Here is a 20,660-nt window from a genome sequence, read left to right on the forward strand (position 1 = left end):
GAAGGAGAGGCTGCGCTCATTCTCCCCCCCCCCCCAGTCCGCCCCACCCCAACTCTCCTTAGCGCAGGGCCGGGGAGTGGAGGGGGGCACTCCCTTCTTCCCCCCCCCGCCCCAGCCGATGCCTACCTTATCCCCCCTCCCCGTCCAGCTTTGGGGCCCAACCAGAGCCCGGGAAGGAGGGGAGGAGGGCGGAGGGAGGGGGCAGGGCGGGGCGGGGAGGGAGGGGACTCTCGCCGCCGCCGCCGCCGCCGATTATGTCACATCGATCGGGCTCTGCAGCAGGAGCAGCGGGAGTCGGCGAGGCGGCGGCTGCGGGGCGAGCGGAGGGACGGGCGCGGCTCAGGTAGGAGGCAGGAGGGGCTGCCGCGGGGACCCCCTCCCCGGCCTCGGCAGGAGCCTCGGGGTTGGGGGAGAGGATGGGTCCCCTCGCTGGAAGGGCTGTCCCTCCTCCCGCCTTTGTCAGGATCTGGAGGCGGGGGGGTGCTCTTCTAAATTTGGGGTATAAAGGAGACCTGAGGGGTTCCTTAGTGGAACACGCACAACCCGCTTAGAGGAAATAGGCTGGTGCAAACCGCCCGCCCCCTCCCCGCCCTCGATCCGCATCTGTCTCTAGGAGAAGTTGCGGGGCGTGTGGTGGCGGCTGTGGGTCAGGGCTCAGGGCTGGCTGGCTGTGTGTCCGTGGGGCTAGGATCCAGGGGAGGGAATCGGGGAAGAAGGGGCCGAGAAGGGGAGACCCTCCGGGTGCAGGGAAAGGGACCCTTCTTGCTGGGAGGGTGCATGGGAATGTAAGGGCCAAGAGATGTGCTGGAGAACATGGCGGGGGCCGGGGGGGGCAAAATCTCTAGGTGCAAGCCATCTTTAGCTCTTTCCTCTCAGAGGAAGATATATGGGGGTCTTTTGGGGGGCAGTAATAAGGGGTGTGTGAGAGAAGAGGCGGGAGGGAGGGAGGCAGCAGGGCCCCTTGAGTGTGAGAATGTGCCAAGGATGGGGATGTGTCAGGGAAACAGATGTGTGCACCATTGTATGCCAGGATGAGGGCTTGCTTGAGGAAGGGGAGTATTCCAGGAGTGGAAGCCGAGGCAAGATTGTCTTCAGAATGAGTTGTGTGCGCTAGAAGGGTTGTGCCAAGACGGTGTGTGTGTGAGAGAGGGAGGGAGGGAGCTGGGTGTGTGGGTAGGGAGGACGGATAGCAGAATGGTGTGTGATGATGAGTCTCTCCTGTGTACATCTGCGCTAAGGAGGCTGGAGCATGTGCCTGGATGTGGGGGGAAGAGCACGCTGTGGACCTCGGTGTGTGAGAAGGGGAAGCATTGTGTGCTGGCAAGGATGCTGTGGGAATCGCGGGCAGCTTGTGGGCGAAGATGTTGAATTATGGTTGGAGGGGGAGAGGGAGGGAGAGCAGCGAAAGGGTGTGGCAGCTGGATCTGGGCCTGAAACAGAAGGCTCTGCCATTCCTGTCCTCGGTGGAGGATGACCATTACGCAGTGTGAGAGGGTCTGCCTCAGGCGGCAGGTTTTGGGCAGCGGCCATTAAAGAGCAGCAAGTAGTTAATTATTTAATGTATCATATATATATTTAAATTGTTGGTGGGAGGCAGGGTACCATTTGGACTGCTGCTTCAGGCAACACATCTTCTTCAATTATTTCTGCATCCATGGAAGGCAAGATGGGAGCTCTTTAAAACTACAGTTTGCATGTGTCTGAGAGGAGGTATCAGACTGGTGTGTGTGGGAAGTAGTTACTCGGAGCATCACTCTGTTTTGGAGGCGTTGTGCAAGGTTGTGCTATTCTGGAAGAATTTGTAAATAGCACTGGGAGGCAGGAATGAAATCATTGTGAGTGAGGACTGGAAGATGGTACTGGAAGATGGATACTGGTTGTGTGTGTGTACAGGTTGTGGGTTGCACATGCAGAGCTTGAAATGCGTGTGTGAGTTGGCTATATGTGAATAACAGAATTTTGCAGGTGAGAAGGAATGTTGATCGCATGGGGTATGTGTGTGTGAGGGGGGGCTGTGTTGTGTTGTGCAGAATAGGGAGGGGCAGTGGGGAGAGCTTGGGGTTTTGTGTATATGGTGTTGCTGCTGTGTCTCTCTCTGGGGGGGGGAGTGCTGGCGATGGACATGATCCTGAGGTCCACAATCTTTTGACAGTTTATATGTCTATGAAAATCTGCTTTGCAGGCATGTGCAACAGAGTAATGTAACAACGTGTGTGTGTGTGTGTGAATGTGAATGATTGGTGGGTTTCTAGGTCTTCTCAAAGGGTTTGGTGTAAGTCCGTTGATGGATTCATGGCTACTGAAACATAATACTGATGTGCATGTGATGAGTGCATTATGCAGACCTAAGTGTGCAGTCAGTAGTGTGTGGAGGAGAGACAGGTTGTGTGTAAAGGAGAAAAGGGTTGTATGTGCCTCTCATATTATGCTGTGCAGATATGGTGGGTGGTGGCATGTGCACAGCCCAGGCCTGCAGTGCTTGCATGGTGCCTTTGTGGAGGTGTTTCCTAGAAGTAAAGAATTTCCAGGATGTGTTCTTGTGCCAACCTGGCACCTACTAGATGTTTTGAACTGCAACTCCCATCAGCCCCCAAACATCGGTGTGTGTGTGTGTGTGTGTGTGTGTGTGAGAGAGAGAGAGAGAGAGAGAGAGAGAAAATCTGCTGTGGTTTGCATGCACGGAGTGTTTGAGTGGGATCAACCGCTCTCCCAGGCTCAGCCCTAAAAGCTGAAGGGTGAGACTGGCATCCTTCAGATGTGAGGACACCTGGAGCAATATCAAATGAAGAGAACACCTCACTGCCTGCATCTGCCTTACCCCCCCCCCCGGCTGCCAGGTCAGAGGCTTCAAATGAGCCCAGACCCCTCTCTATTTAAAAGTGAAATACTGCACACAAGAGAGAGTCGGGTGCTGGTGGTTTGCACAGGTCTGTGCCTGTGTGTGATGATTTGCTGCTAACTTCAGACCGTATTTCCTGGGCTGGGTGGGGCTTGTTTTCCTATGCTTAGATCATAGCGGTTTTGCACACACACACACGCCACAGGTTTGCTGAGATTGATGAAGTGTCTGTGGACCTGATGGCAGGTTGTGTGTGCATGGGCAAAAGCAAAGGCTCCGCTTGTATCTGGCTCCTTCTTCTGCCCACTCCCAACCATACGAGCCAACTCCTAGGGGCCAAGGTCCTTTCCCCTCCCCAATAAAATATTTGAGGGGGCCAGCCTCCCCCCAAGTTGATGGGCATTGCTATTCAAATGGTGTGCTCATGCCTTGTCTTGTGGTCTGTTATGTGAGGCAGGACTTACCTCCCCCCCCAATACTTTATTCAAGGAGGCACCCCTGCACAGTGTGGTATTGGAATCAAAGCAGAGCTATCAGCCCCAGAATCTGTTTTCAGAACCCATTAATTTGATGACAAACCAACAATTTAAAAACTGAGTGTTTTGAACATGTGCACCGAATCATTTACATTTATTTACAGAGGTAAATAAAAAAATTGCATTTAGGAGGTGCAACTGTCTAAGCAAGCTGTTGTTTAGGGAAGCAAGCACTGCTCACTCATTCAGAGAACAGGGTATTGCCAGTTCACCATCACCATCATCTTGGGGGGCGGCAAAACTACACCTGACCAATCCAAGCACACATCCTCTTCCTCTTGCCGCATCTAGGGGAGCAAAATCCCAGGAAGCCTTCACCAAGCTGAAGTCTTCCAGTTGCTTTGGACTACAAGTCCCATCCACCTGGGGGGGGGGGCACCAGGTTGGCAAAGGCTGCTTCTGAGAGAGGAAGGCATTAAAGTTTCTCCCCTCTCAATTCGATCAACTTTTATATATAGCAAAAAAGCAGAGATCAGGAAGACTCCCCTCTCCCTCTTAAATCACCTTGAATTCTCCTTCGATTCCAATAAGGGGGAAATAATTTCTGAGCTTAAATGGGGATATGCCCTTGCCAGGGAGAAATCTCTTACTGGGAAATGCAATCCAGAATATTCACAGCAGAAGTCTGATATTTTGGGTTGAACACCTGCTGACCAAGAAATCCTCTGAGCTGGAAAACAGCATTTGTGAACACTCCAATCCTTGGATTTCTACCAGACACAGCACAACTACAGCCAATTAAAAACACACACACGCGCGCGCACACACACACACACACACACACACACACAGAGAGACCAGACATAAATCCCTCCTGCAATCAAGTGAGTAGTTAGGAAAATGAATGAAAATCAATGGCATTTTCTGTCCTGAAAGATGAGGGCCCTGAGATCCCCCAAATGCTGGGCAGATCAGCATGAATAGACATTGTATCCTGGAAAGTTAAATAACCCCAAATCTCAGCTGGAACAAAACTGATTTTGATTTTATGGCAGTCAGAAGATGGGGAGGGAAAACATTTTGCCATCCAATCCCCCCCCCCCCGTCCCTTTTTGGCAGCTTGCAATATTGTTTTGCTGTCTGGCTGGCTCCTTATTAGGGAGAGAGGCTATTTAATTATCACTTTCACCAGCCTAATAACAAGAGGGAGTATTAACATTGAAGCACATAATTCCGGTATCTGGGTAATTGGTCTTGAATTTCTGTTAAGGAAAAAACACCCTTATTTACAATATCCTGGGCATCTATGTAGGTTAAGGCCCCAAACTCCATCTAACTCCCCAGTTTCCTTTCCTTTTCCTGGCTCCAAAGCCTGATGCTAAAGCAGCCCACCCAAGGAAAGGCCAGGAGTTCCTCACATCAAGGATCAATCCCTCTCCCACGAACATAGTCCAGTTTAATAAATAACGCTGTCCTCCTCACAGCATGGCTGTGGTTTTCCACAGCACCCTCCATTCACCTCCATGGGACTTCTGCCGGAGAATATCCCCTGGGGTGTGTGCACCCTACCTAGGTCAGGAGCTTGATTCCCAAGCTTTCCTTAATGATTAAAAAATCCCCCTTCCTGGAGCTATGGAAGATAACCCTGGATGCCCCCAGCCTGCCTCCCCCCCCCCCGCCGCCCTGACAAGAAGGTGATGGGTGGGTGGGGAGGGGGGAGAGGGGCAGCAGGTGGCAATTGATTTACGGGAGGAATCTGTCTGAGGCAGGAGCTGCGTGGTGGGGAGAGGGACGGATAGCGGCATGTTGCCCAGGCAACAAGGAATTATGGTCTGGCATGTTCCTCATCAATCCACCTTGTCAATAGAGCTGGTGGCAGGATAGAGAGGAATACCAAGGGCGGCTCTGCCCAACTGCACGGATGCCCTCGGCCCTGACCCCAAACCCTCCCTGCTGTCTGATCTGCCCCCTCCTCCCCACAGGCTTGACAAATGCCCCACACTCTTCTCCTTCTTGCCACCCAGCTCTCTCACCTCTTCCATCCACATTAGAGTCTCTCTTTCCTGCCTTTTTCATGAAAAGCTCTTTGTTCCTGGGATTCTCTCTCTGTCTCTCTCCTGCTTTGTCCCCAGCCTTCTGCTTCTCAGTGCAGCAAGAGTGGAGACCGAGAGTGGAGACTTTAGGGCTTTGTTTGGGGTGGGGAGAGGGAAGGAGGAGGCTGGGGTTCTTGGCACCTGCAGCTACCTCAGGGCCTGGGGGTTTCATCCACAACTGCTGCTGCTGCCTGGCACAGCCGCTGTACCCCCAGTTCCCTTGCCCCACCCAGGGCTGCACCTGCACGTCCATCTCTGTAACCAGACCCATAGTGACTCATCTCCCTGCATCTCTTTTTCATCTTGCTGTATTTGCCTGCCTAGAGTCTCTCTCTGTGTGTCCTGCTGCCCCCACTCAGCACCTGCAGGAATAAACTCGGAGGATGGGATGGGGAAAGAGCTGGATTCTCAGTCTCTTCCCCCTCTGCTGTTCCTCAAAGTCCTTCACTCATATTGTATATAAAAGAGATGTTTCCAAACAAGCCAATTTCTTCCGACTTACTACCATAAGGCCTTGCTAGAGGAGTGTGGACTTTTGTTCCAGCTTCCAGAGGATGGAGGACCCCAGGTGTCTAGGTGCCCAGTCCTCTCTGTAGTGTGATGATGTGGGAAGGGCCCTTTCTCCTCAAAGGCTGGACCACTGACTTGCCAGCAAACCACAAGCAGACCGAAGGGGCTTCAGAGAAGATAGCTGGAAACACAGAGCTGAAAACCCTGCCACCATGGTAAATAGCCAGCTGCTTGGTCACCTCTGGCAATTAAGTGCTGCCATAAAGGTGATGACGTAAGGAAGCTTAGATCATTGAAAGAGAGCTGGCTAGGCTACTCACCAGCTGCAGGTGACTCTCATAGCAGGGGCAAGGGGCTAGTAATAATGTATGTGAGGCTCTTGTCTAATTTGTAAGGCCTTGAGGAAAAGCGAGGTTTCCACATCATACAGGACAAATCCAACCCATAGGCTACAATGCACTGGGAAGGTAACACTGAAATATAGAAGATCCACAGTCTTAGCAGCTTCCATTCATGCCAGTGAACTTTACACCCCATATTAATTAGCAGAGGTGTCTAGTGTTGGTGCCATCTGGAATTAATAACTGTTGAGACACCAACATGTTTTCGACTTGCTTCTAACCCTGAGCGAAAGCCATTCAACCAAATTATCCTGAGATTTCTTACTGAATGCAACATTTGCACACCACCCTCCACATCCTGCCTCTCCTTGTGGCAATCCCCAGTCCTCAGAGGAGGTGGGGCAGAGACTCAGGGTTAGCTCAGGTTACTTGCTGTCCTACTCAAATATCAAATTTGCCCTCAGTAAAGCTGTTAAGTGCAGACTTTGGGGCCACAATCTGGGGCCTCACAGCCAAGTGCTAGCAAGCCTCACTGGGCATTGCCCACCATCTAAAATTGCTCCAGAAATGTCTCTGAACCTTGGTGGGGCTCCAAGGTTTCTGGGCAAATAAAAATGGCCAGTGGTTGGAGCCTGGCTTTGCTTTCCAGCATGTACCACCCAAAGGGTTACAAAAAGTAAGCGGGCAGGGGCAGAGACCCAGCCCTCTAAAGGGGGTTTTATAGGACAGCAATGGCAGCAGCAGGGAGGGAGTATTCAGGGCTGGGGAGGGGGAAGCTGAGCATGGGACTCTGGGTCCAGTGTTGGAAACTCAGATATATAATCTAATCGTCAAAGGGCACCTTAAGCGTAGGGTACAGTCACCAGAATGGAATGTCTAGGTGCCTTTTTTGCAGTGGAATTTATTTTTATTATTAATTTCATTTCTATACCGCTTTATATTTTAAAGGGAAAAAATCTCAAAGCGGTTCACAACACATTAAAACGTCAAATAAAACAATCCATAATAAAACAAATTCAAGCTTCAAGGAAAGTATTTCAGATCCTTCCCTAAGTGACATTTTGCTTTCCCCCGTCATCAGCCTGGCATCCCAAGATCTCCAGGTGGCCTCAGTTGGACCTGCGCCAATCACAAAATGCGCCTGGCTGATTTCTAACACGGCACAGGAGGGCTGCCTCCAACCTCTTGGCACCTCTGGCACCTTCTCCCGCCTCCACAACTAGGAGTGTCAGTTGTGTTGCCTTTTGAAGCATCTTCCTGACTCGTAAGTGCCACCAAAATGAACGAAGGCAGTGCAATTGCATATGTGTGTGATGACGATGACAACACACCTTCCCTTGCTCTGAGGAGTGACAGGGTCTGGGTTTGGCAGAGACATCACACTCCCACTTTTCAGGTTTCTTTCTTTCTCTTGCTTGTTCATGGCAAATGGAGACTTTCTGAGCCATGCAAAAGGAGCGAAGGAAGGAGGCTGCAGTCTGAGAAGCTATTGCCTGCTTTTTGCTTTTGTTTCCTCTCTTGGCTTGGTTGGGCAAAAGTTCGTTGTTTTCAGCTTGCCATGGGTAACAGGGCTGCTGGTATTCCACGCACTATGTCACACATGCTTCTTTGGGGTGGGTGTTGTTACATTGAAGGAGACAGGCTATTTCGGAGTCCCAGGGAGAGGGCACCTTGCAGGAGGTCTCCTTTGCTTGTCTACTGGATGTTAATTCACCTGGGGGAAGATCACCTGTCACAACCATTTAGGGTTCTTAATGAGTGTAATGAGTGAGATTGAATGCAAGTAGGCTGAGAGGAGCAAGTGTTTAACCTGAAAGGTTTTCTGGCTGGGTACATACCACACATGTTAAAACACACGGCTCCCCCTCTCCCAAGCAGAATCCTGTGAACTGTCGTTTACCGGTCACAGAACTGCATTTCCCAGCACCCTTAAACTACACTTAGACTCATAGTAGAATTGTAGAGCTGGAAGGGATCCCGAGCATAGCTGTCAGCGTTTTCCTTTTTTAAAGGGAAATTCCCTTATTCCGAATAGGATTCCTCGCAGGAAAAGGGAAAAGTTGACAGCTATGATCCCGAGGGTCATCTAGTCCAATCCTTGCCATGCAGGAATCTCAACTAGATCAGACATGACAGATGGCCACCCAACCTCTGCATTAAAACCTCCAGGAAGAAGAGTCCAACTCTTGTCATTGGAGTCCATTTCACTGTCAAATAGCTCTTTCTGATGTTTAGTCAGAATCTATTTTCTTGTAACTTGAAGCCATTGATTTGGGTCCTACCCTCCACGGCAGGAGAAATAACAACAGCAACAACAAGCTTGCTCCATCCTTCATGTGACAACCCTTTTGATATCTGAAGATGGCTATCATATTTCCGCTCATTCTCCTCTTTTACAGGCTAAATATACCCAGCTCCTTCAGCTGCTCTTCATAAGACTTGGTTTACTTTATCATTTCGGTCTCTCTCCTCTGCAAATGTTCCAGCTTGTCAATATCCTTCTTAAATTGTGATGCCCAGAACTGGACACAGTACCCCAAGTGTGGTCTTACGAGGGCAGAATAGAGCAGGGCTGTTATTTCCTTTGATCTGGATACTAGACTTGGGTTGATGCAGCCTAGAATAGCATTAGCTTTTTTATTGCTGCATCACACTGTTGACTCATGTTCAGCTTGTGGTCTACTAAGACCCCTAGGTCTTTTTCACATTTACTACTGGCAAGCCAGGTGTCCCCCATCTTATATTTGTGCAGCTGGTTCTTGCCTAAGGATTCTTTCCCAGGATTCTTTGTGGGGAAATTGTATGCTTGAAACATGCTTTAAAAAGTAAAGTGTGTACACAGCCTCTACCGTGTCACATGTTTCTTCCTTGCCACTCTGAGCAGCCCCTCCTACCTCGGTGGGCCCAGAGCCAAGATGCGGCTGGACTGGCAAGAGAGGAAGGCCTTTGCAGTTCCCTCTCTTTGGCTTTATGCTCTGTGAAACAGACTTGTTCTGGGGGCTCTTGCAGTCATCCTGCAGCCTGAGCTGCCATCACTCCTCTGGAATCTGGGTCCCAAACAATCAGCGCCTTGTTGTGCACTTGCTGTGTGTTGTCAACAGGACGGCTCGGCTGCCCCCAAGTTTCCGCTGCCTCGCCCTCAGCCTGACCCATCCGCAGGGCATCATGGCTACAATCGGGGACTTGATTGAGGCCCCAAGCAGAGCTAGTGGGACCCATAGCATTGATGGATCATTGGGGGTGTGGTGAGCTGGGCAGGGGCACCAGGAAAGGTGGGGCACCAGCAAAGCAGGGCAACGGGGAGGTGGCGCAGGGAAGAACCCTGCCTCTGCCTCTCCAGTTCTTCCAGCTGCATGAATCAGCCTGTTCCAAGAAGGAGGAGGCCCACATGAAATCCTTTTCCCAGCAATGGGAATGACCCAGTCCAAGACTCCTGCTGGGCTGCAGCCCAGTGACACCAAGCCAGAATGTTTTGCAAATGAGTTGCAAAAGCACAGGCTGGATTTCTAGAAAAGTCTCATGTCTCTCTTTGGTCTTCAGGGTCAGAGTAATGTGTGATCATTTGGACATGTGAATCTGCCCTCAGCAATCCAAGCCAAACTGTTGCTCTTGTGCGTGTAACTGGTGTGTACATGTTCACCCATGTTCACCCATGTACACAGACCACACTTAAAGGTTTTAGTTTATTCCCACCCTGTATCTGACCCAGTTCCCTACCTGTCGATGTGCCTTTGGACCAAGAGCATCCTAACGGCTCATGAATGCACTGGCCGGCATCATGAACAGGGCACAAAGGAGGAGGGCCATTTAACAGAGAGCTGCAATAATATTATTAATCATTTATATACCATACTTAACATACAAGTGCAAGAAAGCAAACCTTGAGGCTGCCTGAGGGGGCTTTAGGAAGAAGTGGAGGAGGAGGAGGTGCCCCTCCATCAGAGAAGGACTCTCAGCAGGGCCATACGTGGGTGGAAAACTCTGCCATTGTACATGTTCTGGTGATTTTCCAGCAATGGAGAAAGGGGGAAACAGCGTGTGTCAGGGACGGGTGTGGATATACCCATCTCCTCAATACACCCTTTGGAATTATGCCATTCTATGGGTGGCTCTGTAGATAATTCCCTCCCACTGGAGCAAAGAAGGAATAGATGACCCCTTTGCCTCTCCTCTGGCTGCAGGGACCTCTCCCTCCTTCCTCCATTACTGACCTTTAGGACGGTGCTGTTGTTTAATTTTAAACTTGGAACAATTTGTGGCTTCATTTTGCAGATGGAGAAGTGATGCTGGTAGATCCCTCTTGGTTTGTGGCGCCCCCTGCCCTGCCTATGCCCACCAGGTACTCTCAGTACAGGACAGCACCATCTCGACATAAGGCTGCCTTGGGTCGATTTTCCATTCTGTGGGTTTTGGTATTATTTCAGCATTTGGGGGTCATAGAGAATCCATCCTATCCATATGACATGCATTGTGGGATCCTGGGAGGCACAGATCCAATGATGATAGATAGATAGATAGATGATAGATAGATAGTCTTCTTTACATCTGGTTATGGTTTGGAACTTATCCACAGACACATTTAACAATTGTGATGCGGCTGTATGAGAGCAGAAGATGCTGAAAGGGTTTCATAGGTTTCCTAAGCTGATTTGAATACTCAAGGCCATTCAGACTAGCTTTCAGGGCACCTGGAGTCTATTCTTAGCCCCAGAAAGAGAATGGAGTGAAGGGAGCTGGAGAGAGGCTGGAAGGCCAAACGCTCATAATTTCTGAGAAGTGTCTTGACAGGAATCCAGTAATTCCGGGGATGGTGGGAAGGGAAGTGGCCTTTGCGGGGGAAAGGGTGGCTTTCCCCCTTTTGTTTATAAAATGAGATTGCAAGATTCTAAATTAGCATTCAGTCTGGACTTAGGGGTGGAGCATTTGCACTTGCTGCCCTATTTTGCAGTCTCTGTGCTGCTCGGAGGCTCTGACAACCTGCCTGCCCTTATTATCCCAACAGGTTCCTCGGACCCCTCCAAGCTGCAGAGGAAGCTGCAGGCACATTATTTTAAAGAAACACAGCAAACTGCAAAAAATATCTTCTCCAGATCTTTATGCAAATTATAGATGTTTCAGCATTTTGTAATCTCCCCCCCCAACAACAAATGGCTAGAATCAGTGTATTTATGCGCAGTGACCCAAAAGAGCCGGCTGCCATGGGGGTTCCTGCTCAGTCATGGATAAGAGGGTGGGTGAGCAGACGCAAAGAATGGTGGCAGGACTTAATCTCTTGCCTTCGTGCAGAAGAGTTCTGTGAGTCTTTCCCCGCTCAGCTCTGAGTGCGAAACTGCAGCTGCCAAAATCCCTTCTTCTACATAAGGATTAAAGGTACATGATCCCTACCTGCCGCTTTGCATCTCACCATCCTAAAGGAAAGGTGGGGAACCTCAGGCTCAGGGGTCCCATGGGCCCCTCCAGGTTCTTTTGACCCAGCCTGGATGGAGACTGTGGGGTGTGCGTGTGTGCACATGCGTGTGCACACTAACCTCTGACTTTTGCAGGGCTGCAGTGTAGTCTACTGTGCAAAGGTAAGAGTCACATTTGTTGCTCTGATCACATTTTCGCCAATGGCCGTGCCTACCACTTCATGCTGGCCTCTGGAAGGCTGCCTGCCAGGGAATGTGGCCCATGAGCTTAAAGGTGCTTCCCTACCCCTGTCCTTCAGAGTACTTGGAGGTGGTGTCAAGATACACTGGGGTGGTGGAGCCCCCCCATACCCCCCCAGCCCCTGAGAGGCAGGATGAGATTATTTTATTTATTTATTTATTAAGTTCTACACCGCTTTGTATTTTTAATAAAAATCTCAAAGTGGTTTATAGCATACTAAATCAATACATCAATAAAACATTAGCCGGGCGATGTTCCTCTAGCCTCATGAGGAGCCTCTTCAGTGGGGCTGGTGAGTGTGGGTCCAGCCCCCTAGGACAGGTGGAAAGGGCCTTGCAGGGAGCGGCCTCCACGCCTCAGAGCCGGGCCATGTTCCTCTGGCCTCAAATGTAACTATGCAAATGTAATCATCACCATCATAATCTGTGGGTTTCAGGGGTGGGCTTTTAATTTTTTTAGGCTTCCTGATGAGCCTGGAGGGTTGCTGATAGAACCTGAAGAAGGGCAATTCTCAGGGTGGAAATATAAGGGGAGAGAGAGAGAGAGAGAGAGAGGATTTAAGGGGCTTCCTCCCCCCCCCCCAATCTTGGAACTGCTCCTTTCCCCGATAAATATGTTTCCCCTCATCCCTCTCCCTTGTTGGGATTTGCATGTTTTCTTTTGCAAATGAGGACAAGGGAGGAGCAGAAATGGAGTTTGTTCACCCCTCAGCCGACCAGACCTTTCTTATCTCCCTGCACAGGGACCCCTGCCATGGCCAGATCTGCTGTATTTTGCTGAGAGAGGCAGGGAGAAGAGAAATGAAACTGGGACTCTGATTTCTGATTCTGGGAAAGGATTGGGGCTTAGTGGTTAGAGCAGAAGCCAGTTCCCCTGGGCTGAATTCCCTGTGGACAGTTATGGATCCTGCCTCCTCCCCCTTCCCTGCCTCCCCCTCCTTTGTGTGTGTTTAGTAGGCAGAGTCCTTAAGGCTCATTAGCTTATCTTTGCCCATGGTTGCTATGGAGACCACAGAGTGGCACTGTCCTGTAGGGCAGCAGCGAGGGAGTGGAAGAGGCTGCTCTTTGCGCACAGGATGCCTGGCATGCGCCTCACCTGGGTAGTGCCTGCAAATCAACACCTGCCAAAAAATAAAGAGCAGGTGCTCGTGAGACAAACTACACCAACTGTCACCCCAAACTCCAAGGCTTCATGGTGACTGAACTGCGCACAATATGCAAACCACAGAGGGCGTGATTTGACAAGAGACCCAGGTCAGCACTAAGTACACCCACAATGCCCGTTTCTAAGGCTGCGCACGGCCGTGCACTGAAAGCACCCAAGTGCTGTAGCTTACCCACCACAGGGCTGCCATTCCTCAGCACCCTTAACAAACTACAGTTTCTAGAATTCTTTTTCTGGGGGTGGGGGCGGGCGGAGAAATATGTCTTAAATGTTTGGTATGTATGTAGCCTAAGAGCAGTACAGGTGATGGCTGTGGCATGAAGCAAGATAAGGTGGTCCCCTCTGGCAGCAGGTGTTGGGTACGTAAATGTAGGTCCAGCCTGCCGAAATTTTTCGCCTGTGCAAGAACATTGTGCAGCTGCTATTGGGATATATATTAGACAGATCCCTTTTTTGTGGTTGCTTCCTCTGCCACCAGGCCTTTTAAATTGAGATCTTTTCCAGGCAGCACTGCAGAGGTTTGGCCTAGATGTCTCCCTTCCAACTGTACAATTCTGTGATTCTATTCACTCCCCCCAACAGTTACAGTTTATTACTTGGACCCCTTAAATCTGTAACTGCCCCACAGGCATGAAGTTCCACCAGCCCCTTTAAAACAGATTAAGGTGCCACAAGACCCTATTGTTGCCAGTGTAGATCAGTGTCATTCAATGGCAGTGCTCCCTGCCCCCCAAATCAGAATAATAAAAAGGGAAGATCTGTTCTTTCCTGTTGCTATCTTTTAACTACATCAGGCATGTCCAAAATCCATTTCGGGGGCCTAATCCGGTCGATTTAATCCGGCCCTCAACAACTTTGGTTTAAAATTGTAAAAAAAGCTCAAAAACTTTGGTTGGCCCTCACGCATGATCACTTCATCAAATCTGGCCCTCTTTGAAAAATGTTTGGGCACCCCTAAACTACACGGAGGAGAGGTAGTGAGAATGGTGACCTCCATTAACAAGTGTATTTCAATTCATTAGCTATGGAGTGCCAAGGAGCAATTTCTAGCAGAAAGTGTCAATCCACAGTATGTTCAGTGTTGGTATTTCTAGTGCATATATCCCTAGCATATACATAAATAGCTCGTCATTTATTCATGCAGGAAGAGATACAAATTTGCTGTTGTGGTTGTTATTACTTTATCATAGGTTGTATTCAGTGTATCACTGTCAGGTGTGGGGAACCTTTGGCCCATCTGAAGTTGCTGAACTACGACTCCCATTGTCCCTGGCCACTGCCCATCCATGCCGGGGCTGATGGGAGTTATAGTTCAGCAACATCTGGAGGACCAAAGGACCTATAGAATGGAGATAATTCTCTTGGGCAAGCAGAAATGCTGTTGCACACTCTTCTGGGAATAATAGTAACATGCTTCATGGGGTTGTTGGGAGGGCAAATGTGATATATATATTAGGGTTGTGTGTTTGTGTTTGTATGTGTCTGTGTATGTTTTCGGGCACATGGGGCCTGCTCCGTGGCATCACTATTATATGGACTCGGTTTTCCCAGCCAGAACAATGGGAATAACTGTGTGTGACTGCCTCTGAAGGTTGGAATGAGATAGGCAAGAAAAGGTTGTGGACCAGTAAGGTTTAGAAGCAGGGGTCCTTTTCATGGGTGAGATGTCTCCCAGCCCTGAAGCTCAGTGGAGAAGGATTTGAGGCTAGTTCTGTTTCTCAGGGTGCCTTCTTATGCAGATGTATTTGTTGTAGCAAAGTAGTGAAGACTGCAGACCTAGACACACTTTCAGTGTGATAAGCCTCACTGAATGCAATAAGAATTAGAAAACCAGCTTAGGGTTGTGCTGAGCCGCAAATCAAGAAACAGCCCCCCCACCTGGTCTTGAGTCTTGCCTTTGCCTCCTCACCCAAGGTGGCCTCAGCAAGCTTCTCTCTCTCAGCCTCAGCCCCATCCAGCTGCTTCCGCAATATAAGGTAAAGGTAAAGGGACCCCTGACCATTAGCTCCAGTCGTGGCCGACTCTGGGGTTGTGGCGCTCATCTTGCTTTATTGGCCGAGGGAGCCGGTGTACAGCTTCCGGGTCATGTGGCCAGCATGACTAAGCCACTTCTGGCGAACCAGAGCAGCGCACGGAAACGCCGTTTACCTTCCCGCCGGAGCGGTACCTATTTATCTACTTGCACTGGCGTGCTTTCGAACTGCTAGGTTGGCAGGAGCAGGGACTGAGCAATGGGAGCTCACCCCGTCTCGGGGATTTGAACCACCGACCTTCTGATCGGCAAGTCCTAGGCTCTGTGGTTTAACCCACAGCACCAAGATGTAATAATAATGGCAACTTACCTTACAGAGTTGTTGTAAGGAACACAACATGCTAGTGCCCATGAAACACTTCATTATAGCAGTAAATGTAGGATCTTTGAACACTCAAAGTACTATATCAACCTTCCCCAAGCTGGTGCTCTCCACGTGTGTGTGTGTTTTTTTTGCTGTTGCATCACACTGTTGACTCATCTTCAGCTTGTGGTCCACTAAGACCCCTAGATCCCTTTCACATGTGCTACTGGTAATCCAGGTGAGCCCCCCCCCATATTTATGCAGCTGGTTCTTCCTGCCTAAGTGTAGAATGTGACATTTGGCCATATTGAAATTCATTTTGTTAGTTATGACCCAGTTCCCCAGTCTGTTAAGGCCACCTTGAACCCCAGTTCTGTCTTCTCTTTGCTGTCCTTGTTTGCTGAGATGGAAGTTGGCTTCTGAGCAACACCCAGGCCTTACAGGCACAGCTCCACAGGGTGCTAATGCAAGCCCAGGGTGGGATTGTAGAGGCACACACCATCCTCTTTTGTGTGCTGACTTTTCCTAAGACACTAGGCTCAATGCAGCTCACAGCTGCCAAAAGTTAGAGGGCAGAGCAGCTTTTAAGCCACGAGAGATGCAGCTCCCCAGGACCCCCTTCTCCACCCAACACCCACATCTGCGAGAGGAAGAGGCCAGGCATTTGCTTCATGATGCTCTCCATCAGCAGAGGGTAGTGGTCAGCCCTTGCGTCTCAGAGGCAATGAGATCTGTGGAAAAACAGAATATTAGCTGCAAACAAGCATTTTTAAAAACAACAACAACAACTGAGGGATCCTAGTGGAGCAGGACATGATCTCTGTGAGCTGGGCAGCTTCTAATCCCTCCTAGCCTTTCACTTTCTCATTAAAGACTGAAGCCTCAGATAAATCTCCAAATGAAAGTGCAAGAGATCCAGTTAATTCCAGAGGATTGGAGGGGCTCTGTTGCAATGCTCAGTTTGTCCTGTAGAGGGCGTCAGGTCAGATGGCAGATAGGCTGCTTCTTTATTTTTAATGCTGCTTAATGCCGCGCCACAAAACTCTGCAGCCCCTTTGCTTTGTGCTGCAGCTGGTGGCAGCTCTGAGATCCCTTTCAACCGGAGATGTTGGGGCTGAACCTCAGAAGTTCCTCATCCAAATCACATGCTCAAGCAGTGAGCTATGGGCTTTCCTCCCCTGATTTGATTTTATACATTGTTCAGTCTGAGGTCTTGGCAATATTCTGGAAAATGAATTTTAGTTGCTCCATTAATTCATGCACAGCTTAAAAAAAAGACGGCTAATCAATACATTTAAAATTCTTTAATCGGTTCAATAGTCCTAGTTAAAAGGATTCTAACCCCCACCCCCACCCCACCATGGGACATTTTAGCTCTAGTACTATCTTGAGGAAATAAAAAATCTCCTGCCCTTATATGGGGAGAGGCTGTTGCGCATGGCACACCAGTGGCGGAGGAGATGGGGAGCTGCCTTTTCTCATGCAAACATTTCCAGTTCCTTTTGATTAGGGCCTGTCATCAGATTCTCCTCTCCAGTCATTCCCCCCCATCTCCCCCCCCAAACTCTACTCCCAGCCCCTGTTAAGAGGGCTTTTGACAAGGCCTGTCACCTACTTCATTAATTCTCCTGCTTCTGTGGATGTTTGTTTTACCAAGGGAGATGAAATATGAAAAGGTTAAAAGAGGTGGGGGGGTCGGGTAGCAAGCAGGGGGACAGGGCTGGGTCAAGCAGAACCAGCAAGGGGAGAGATGAGCGAGAAGGTCACCAAGGGCTTTTTGGATAGGAGACCTAGCCTGGGTAGATGGGAGGATTAAGACTGAAAGGCATTCGTGTGTGTGTGTGTGCGTGTGCGCGCGTTGCATTGTGTGTCTGTGTGCCAGCCCGAGACAATTTGGCTTCTGAGGCAGAAAAGCCAATCGGAGCCCCTTCTGATTAAGGCTGTGTACACACCACCCCCCTGACACACATTTAAAGCGCAAGGCCAGGCCTCCTCCACAAAGAATTCTGCAAACTTTAGTGAGGGGTAAACTACAGCAACAAGGATTCCTTGGTGAAAGTCATGTTTTTAATTTATGGTGTGAACACAGTCTAACTGACACAGGACCAATCCTACTGGAAGTTCTCCTCCATAAGCCCCACTGCAATGAGTGGGCGATGATAATGTGTATAGTAACAGCCCTTGCACAGCTCCCATTCATTTCAGCAAGAGCTGTGCAGGAGAACTTCCCAATGGGCTGTGCTTTGTGAGTCAGATTTGTATATTGTCTACTCTGCTGCCCGTCAACAACACCCAAAACCTGCCACTCCAAGTTGCCCATCTCACTATGATAGGGCTCTATCTGTCTGTTATAGTTCCCCATGTTTTGAGCAGACTTCACATTGCAATCCAAATACCCAGAGGGTAGGAGTGTTAATGAATCTGCAGCAATTTAGGTTGAGGTGCTCAGGCCAGGTTGCTCTGTGCATGCGTTTGTGTATATTAGCAGTCCTTTGTGTGAAGGGAGCTCTTCCTTGCTCTCTGGAACCATCTGCCACAGAACATTGTGATGGGCTCAGGGGGCAGTGACCACTGTTGATGTCCAGAATTGTGCCAAGCACAGTTTCCTGTTTGCTTTGGCAGGATTCCTGCCACCAAAGTGTCTGTCTATAGCCGGCTGCTTCCCCATGATCCTGCTGTGAATGGCTGTGGGGGTGGGGGCGAGAGATCAGACTAGATGCGGCCTGTGGCCTGAGTTCAGGCCACAGATCTCCCCACCCACCTCCAAGTTTTGACCCACTAGGCATAGATTGTTTCTTGTCTTAGCAATTATGAGTGCTAGAAACATCGTTGGTTCAAACCAGCGAACACTGAGGTCGGGCAGCATATTTATGGCTCCCCAGCTTCCCTGGCTGTTGATCTGGGTTTTTTAGTTGTGGAAAGTTGGTGTTAAAAGTTAGTTGGCTATTATTTGCTGGGCAGACGACGAAGACCAAGGGGATACTGGCCTGTTTCAGAGGGCTTGTTGCAATAATTATGGAGACAATGTACGCTCTCCAAGTATTAGGTAGGATGGGGCTGCAGTTTTACATTAATGGACTTCTAAATACCTCGTCCCCCGCCCCCCCAAAAAGTCTGAAGGATATAAAGTTACAGTAATTGAAAGTTGGGTTATACTGTTCACCCTAAGGACTCCCAGTCCCAGTGCCATTTGAACAGCATTTCTTGTAACAACTTGAATATACACCGTTGGGTGAAGACTGATACTGGGTAAATTGGAGCGGCATCATAGAGACAAATTCTTATTGACACGAAACAGAAGCTTTCAAGTTCAGTGACAAAAGTTCAGAGTGGCATGCTATTCTATACTGTTTTAGCTCTATGGTCCAACCCCTTTCTTTCCCCAAGTGGAAGTGGCTTGTTCTTTCTAAAAGCTGGCTCTGCTATGAGCCCCATTTCCCAACCCCACTGCAGAAGTGTGGGGGAGGGGGCTTCACTTACGTTTCACAGCTTATGTCTCTTAGGTCTTATGACTTATGTCTCTTATTCCGGGTAAAGATTATTCTCTCTCTCTTATTCCCATAATACTACAATTTAGGGTCACCTAATTAAATTAAGTGGCAAAAGGTTGAGGACTGACTGTGGGAAGTTCTTCTTCACCTGACACATAGCCTGCTAATAGACAATACACTGATGGATACTAGTTTAAATGGATTTTTATATATATAAGAAAGATTAAACACGGTAATGGCCAGGTCTATCAAATGGCGATTAGCACGACAAATCAACATTTTAAAAATAGAAACTCCAGGATCAGAGGCAGTCTACCCCCATGCTTCCTAGATACAGTGGTACCTCGGGTTAAGAACTTAATTCATTCTGGAGGTCTGTTCTTAACCTGAAACTGTTCTTAACCTGAAGCACCACTTTAGCTAATGGGGCCTCCTGCTGCTGCTGCTGCGCGGCCGGAGCACGGTTTCTGTTCTCATCCTGAAGCAAAGTTCTTAACCCGAGGTACTATTTCTGGGTTAGCAGAGTCTGTAACCTGAAGCGTATGTAACCTGAGGTACAACTGTTCTGGGCATAAACAGTGGGTGTAGCCACACCCTGCTTGGGGTCTCCCCTGAAGCCTTGTGCTGGCTGATGTTGCAGACAGAAGTCTGGTCTGTGATGCCTCTTGGCCTGATCCAATAAGGGAATCCTTCCTTCCTTAGCCATCATGTCTTATTTTTCCCCCTGTCTGACATTTTCAGAAACAAGCCTTTGAGACTCTGTAGCTCTGTCTCCCCCGGTGCCTAATAATCTCCACTTCTTTAGGCTAAGCAAGCATACGCCATGCATTCTGCCTATTCTCCTATGATTTAAAAGGACGGATGATCAGAAACATCTCTCTTTTTCACACCCGGTGATTCCTCCTCTTTCGTCCCCTCCTTTATTTGCATTGCCTTGACCTTCCTGGGTAGCATAATCAGAATCATGGCCTGTCCCCTGTGAGCTCACCCCCCCCGCAGCCACAGCTGACAGGTTGCCCCCTCCCCCTTAAATTATTCAGCTCCCCATACCTGCCCCCTTGGCTCCATCTGCATCCCGGCTGCTGTTCACTGAGCCCCCGCCGTGCTAACAATATAAGCCCCTCGCTTGGTAATTGCCAGATGAATAGAGGAAGGCAGGAGACATGGGAGGGAAATGGGGAGTTGCAGTCAGGGAATGTGGGGCCCATAAACATGCAGGCTTCCCATCACATACCCACCCACATTCTTCGGATGAAAATAGGGACATTTCTCACTCTCTCCTGCCCAACTGACCCTCCTCAACCCCACATTTTTTGTTGTCCCCCCTCCCTGCAGAGCATTTCCACCAATGGAACATAGCACACATACAGTGGTACCTTGTGTTACATACGCTTCAGGTTACAGACTCTGCTAACCCGGAAGTAATACCTCGGGTTAAGAACTTTGCTTCAGGATGAGAACAGAAATCGCACGGCGGCAGCGGGAGGCCCCATTAGCTAAACTAGTGCTTCAGGTTAAGAACAGTTTCAGGTTAAGAATGGACCTCCGGAACAAATTAAGTATTTAACCCGAGGTACCACTGTACCCTATACCATCCTGAGAAAACCCCTTCATCCAGATTTTATTTGGCAGATTTGCAAAAAGAAAAACACACACCATTAAATAAATTTTAGAAAGGGGCAAGAGTAGATGCAGGCTCACAAAGCATTTTTAAAAACAACAACAAGAAGAACAAGACTCCTGGTGCCCTGCTCCTCTCCA

At 49.3% G+C, this 20,660-nt stretch overlaps 1 protein-coding gene across 9 annotated transcripts in view; it reads left to right on the plus strand.

Annotated features, from left to right (window-relative positions):
• Window positions 1–242: 242 nt before the first annotated feature.
• L1CAM (L1 cell adhesion molecule) overlaps window positions 243–20,660 on the plus strand; it is a 102,315-nt gene continuing 81,897 nt past the window's right edge. For all 9 annotated transcript variants that reach the window (XM_082205696.1, XM_082205698.1, XM_082205699.1 and 6 more), the window contains exon 1: window positions 243–343. In XM_082205696.1, the coding sequence (XP_082061822.1) occupies window positions 255–343 (89 nt within the window). In that variant the 5' untranslated portion in view covers window positions 243–254. The remainder of the gene's footprint in view (window positions 344–20,660) is intronic.

Source organism: Podarcis vaucheri (genome assembly GCF_965113315.1).
Source record: "Podarcis vaucheri genome assembly, chromosome: 17".
NCBI lineage: Eukaryota > Metazoa > Chordata > Lepidosauria > Squamata > Lacertidae > Podarcis > Podarcis vaucheri.